At 29.0% G+C, this 2,372-nt stretch overlaps 1 protein-coding gene across 1 annotated transcript; it reads left to right on the top strand.

Moving 5' to 3' along the window:
- Nucleotides 1-938: 938 nt before the first annotated feature.
- Nucleotides 939-1,895, top strand: LOC107616548 (embryogenesis-like protein). The gene is made up of 2 exons (XM_016318500.3): nt 939-1,381; nt 1,480-1,895. The coding sequence occupies exons 1-2, from the start codon at nt 1,011-1,013 to the stop codon at nt 1,568-1,570; spliced, it is 462 nt and encodes a 153-aa protein (XP_016173986.1). The 5' UTR covers nt 939-1,010; the 3' UTR covers nt 1,571-1,895.
- The last annotated feature ends 477 nt before the right edge of the window (nt 1,896-2,372 follow it).

Genomic DNA, 2,372 nt, shown 5'->3' on the forward strand with positions numbered 1-2,372 from the left:
CAAATTTTGAATCGTTCTAAATTAATATTATTTTTTATAAAAAATGAATACAATACACCTATTATAAAAAATACTAAAATATTCTTATTATATATATTAATTTTGAAAATTATAAATTCTAATCCTTTTCTTTTCTGTCATTATAAGATTAGAATTTAGAAATTTTAAAATTATATATATAATAGGGATATTTTAGTTATTTTTTATAATAAGAATATTGTAGTTATTTTTTATAAAAAAATATTAATTTATATTGGTTCAAAATTTAATTTATTAATTTTTTGACTAAACTGATTTGTCTGGTAAAATTTTAATAAAGTAACACAATTTAATTGATTATATATATTAAATTTTAATTTTTAAAAAATATTTTTAATAAAAAAATATATTTAACATCTTTATCTAAATGACTCCCTTTTATATTTGGGGTTTTGGACGAACTTGCTTGAAACTCACCGAAAAGTATGCCGAGGAGAACAACAAATATGCTCCAGGTGTCAAAATAAAATTTAGATATTTAAATTAAAGTTATAATAATTTTTATTTAAAAATAAAGATATTTTATTTTATTATAAAAAATCTATTTTTATACATAAAAATAATTATGTATTATCGTATTTAGTAAAAATAATTAATTTTTAAATTTAATATTTAAAAAATTATTAAATTTAATTATATTATTATATTTATACTATATCATCAAAATTATATTCTTTAAAAAAAATCAAAAAGTTAGTAAAATTTATTATATTTAGCCCATAATTAATAAAAAATATTTAAAAATAAAAATCTAAACTAAAATTATATTATTAAATTATTACACTAAAAAATTTAAGCTTATGGTGACAAAAATACTAATAAAAAATAATAAATTATGCTAGCTAATTCGCTTTAAAATAAATTAGAAAATAAAATAAAAAAAAAATTGTTGGACTTTATTCCGGTGCTTCCGTCTTCCTTCAATAACCATCCGCTTCTGCAACTGCGAACGCACACAACACACCAAAAAAATGAATCAGCGACGCGCCACCATTTCACTCTTCAACTCCTTCCTCCGAATCAGGTACCCTCTTCGTCCATCTACAACAACGCTTACTTCGCCACTTCCCTTCTTCGTAACTAATTCAACCTCAAAGCCCCAATCTATCCGCACAATCGCACCTATGGTTTGGCAAAATCCTCGAAGTTACAGCAGTGGCAGTTGCAATGACTTGGATCACAACAAGGAGGTGGACGCCATCAATCTCAAGTTTGCGGAAGCCAGGGAAGAAATCGAGACGGCGTTGGAGTCCAAGGAAACCGTCTACTTCGATGAAGAAGCCGAGTGCGCACGCGCCGCCGTCAAAGAAGTCCTCGGCATGTTCGATGGCTTGTTGGCCAGGTTGTTATATTTAGTTATTTCAGTTATAAGTTAGTTATTATTTAGTTAACGAGTTGTGCATAGAAGCAGGTTTTTATATTGTTCTTGTTTTGGTGCAGGTTGTCGGAGAAGGAGAAGGGGGCTCTGCAGAGGTCCATGGGTCTCAAGATTGAGCAACTGAAAGCAGAGCTGAAACAATTGGATGAGTAACATAGTAAGAGGTTTTCTTGTTCCATTATGGGATGCTGCTACTAGTTAATACTTAATAGAGTTTTTGTGATCGGAATTCCAAAATTGTAGCTGAAGTAATGTTTCTTAGGGTGCTTCTTAGTATGATGTAATTTTTGAATAAATTGATCGAAAGCCGGCTCCTCCACACGAGTTGTTTGTGAGGGGGATGATGGAGGTTCTTTGCATTTAAAGGACCATTGTTATTCTTTTTGAATATTGACATTGTATTGGCATCTGTACTTGTATTACTAGTATGATGATATGAGCTTCATTTAACATTATATATAAACTCAGTTTAGATGAATTTCTCTTTTCTCATAATTCAATGAGTGAATGGGATTTTCGTTATAGTGATTGAACAGGTGGAAAAATTAGTTGATTGAGATGTTAACAGCACCATAGGAATGGCCAAAAACAGTGGAAAACAATATTATTATGCTACTTATTTAAGTGATCATACTATCACATTCTTTCTCTGTAAACAATTTCACTTGCCGTTTAGATCTCTATAACCCTGTGTGACACTTGTTTTTCTGCGTATTTTTTTATGCCTGGGATTAAAAACCAGATAATCTTCATATAAATTATTGGAAATCAATATTTTGTCTCATTTAAATGTAAACTTTAGAATATTCTTTAAGAAAGCTGTATATGTTTACTGCATTGTAGAGCCGAAATTTTGTTCAAGACTTCAATCCTCAATTCTTCGGTATTAACGCACCACTTGTAGCTGTTCAAGTTGTTGCTAGCTACTTGTGTATGTACTATATGGTTAACATAT

This window comes from Arachis ipaensis, chromosome B9 (assembly GCF_059453495.1).
Source record: "Arachis ipaensis isolate K30076 ecotype BB chromosome B9, ASM5945349v1, whole genome shotgun sequence".
NCBI classification, from domain to species: domain Eukaryota; kingdom Viridiplantae; phylum Streptophyta; class Magnoliopsida; order Fabales; family Fabaceae; genus Arachis; species Arachis ipaensis.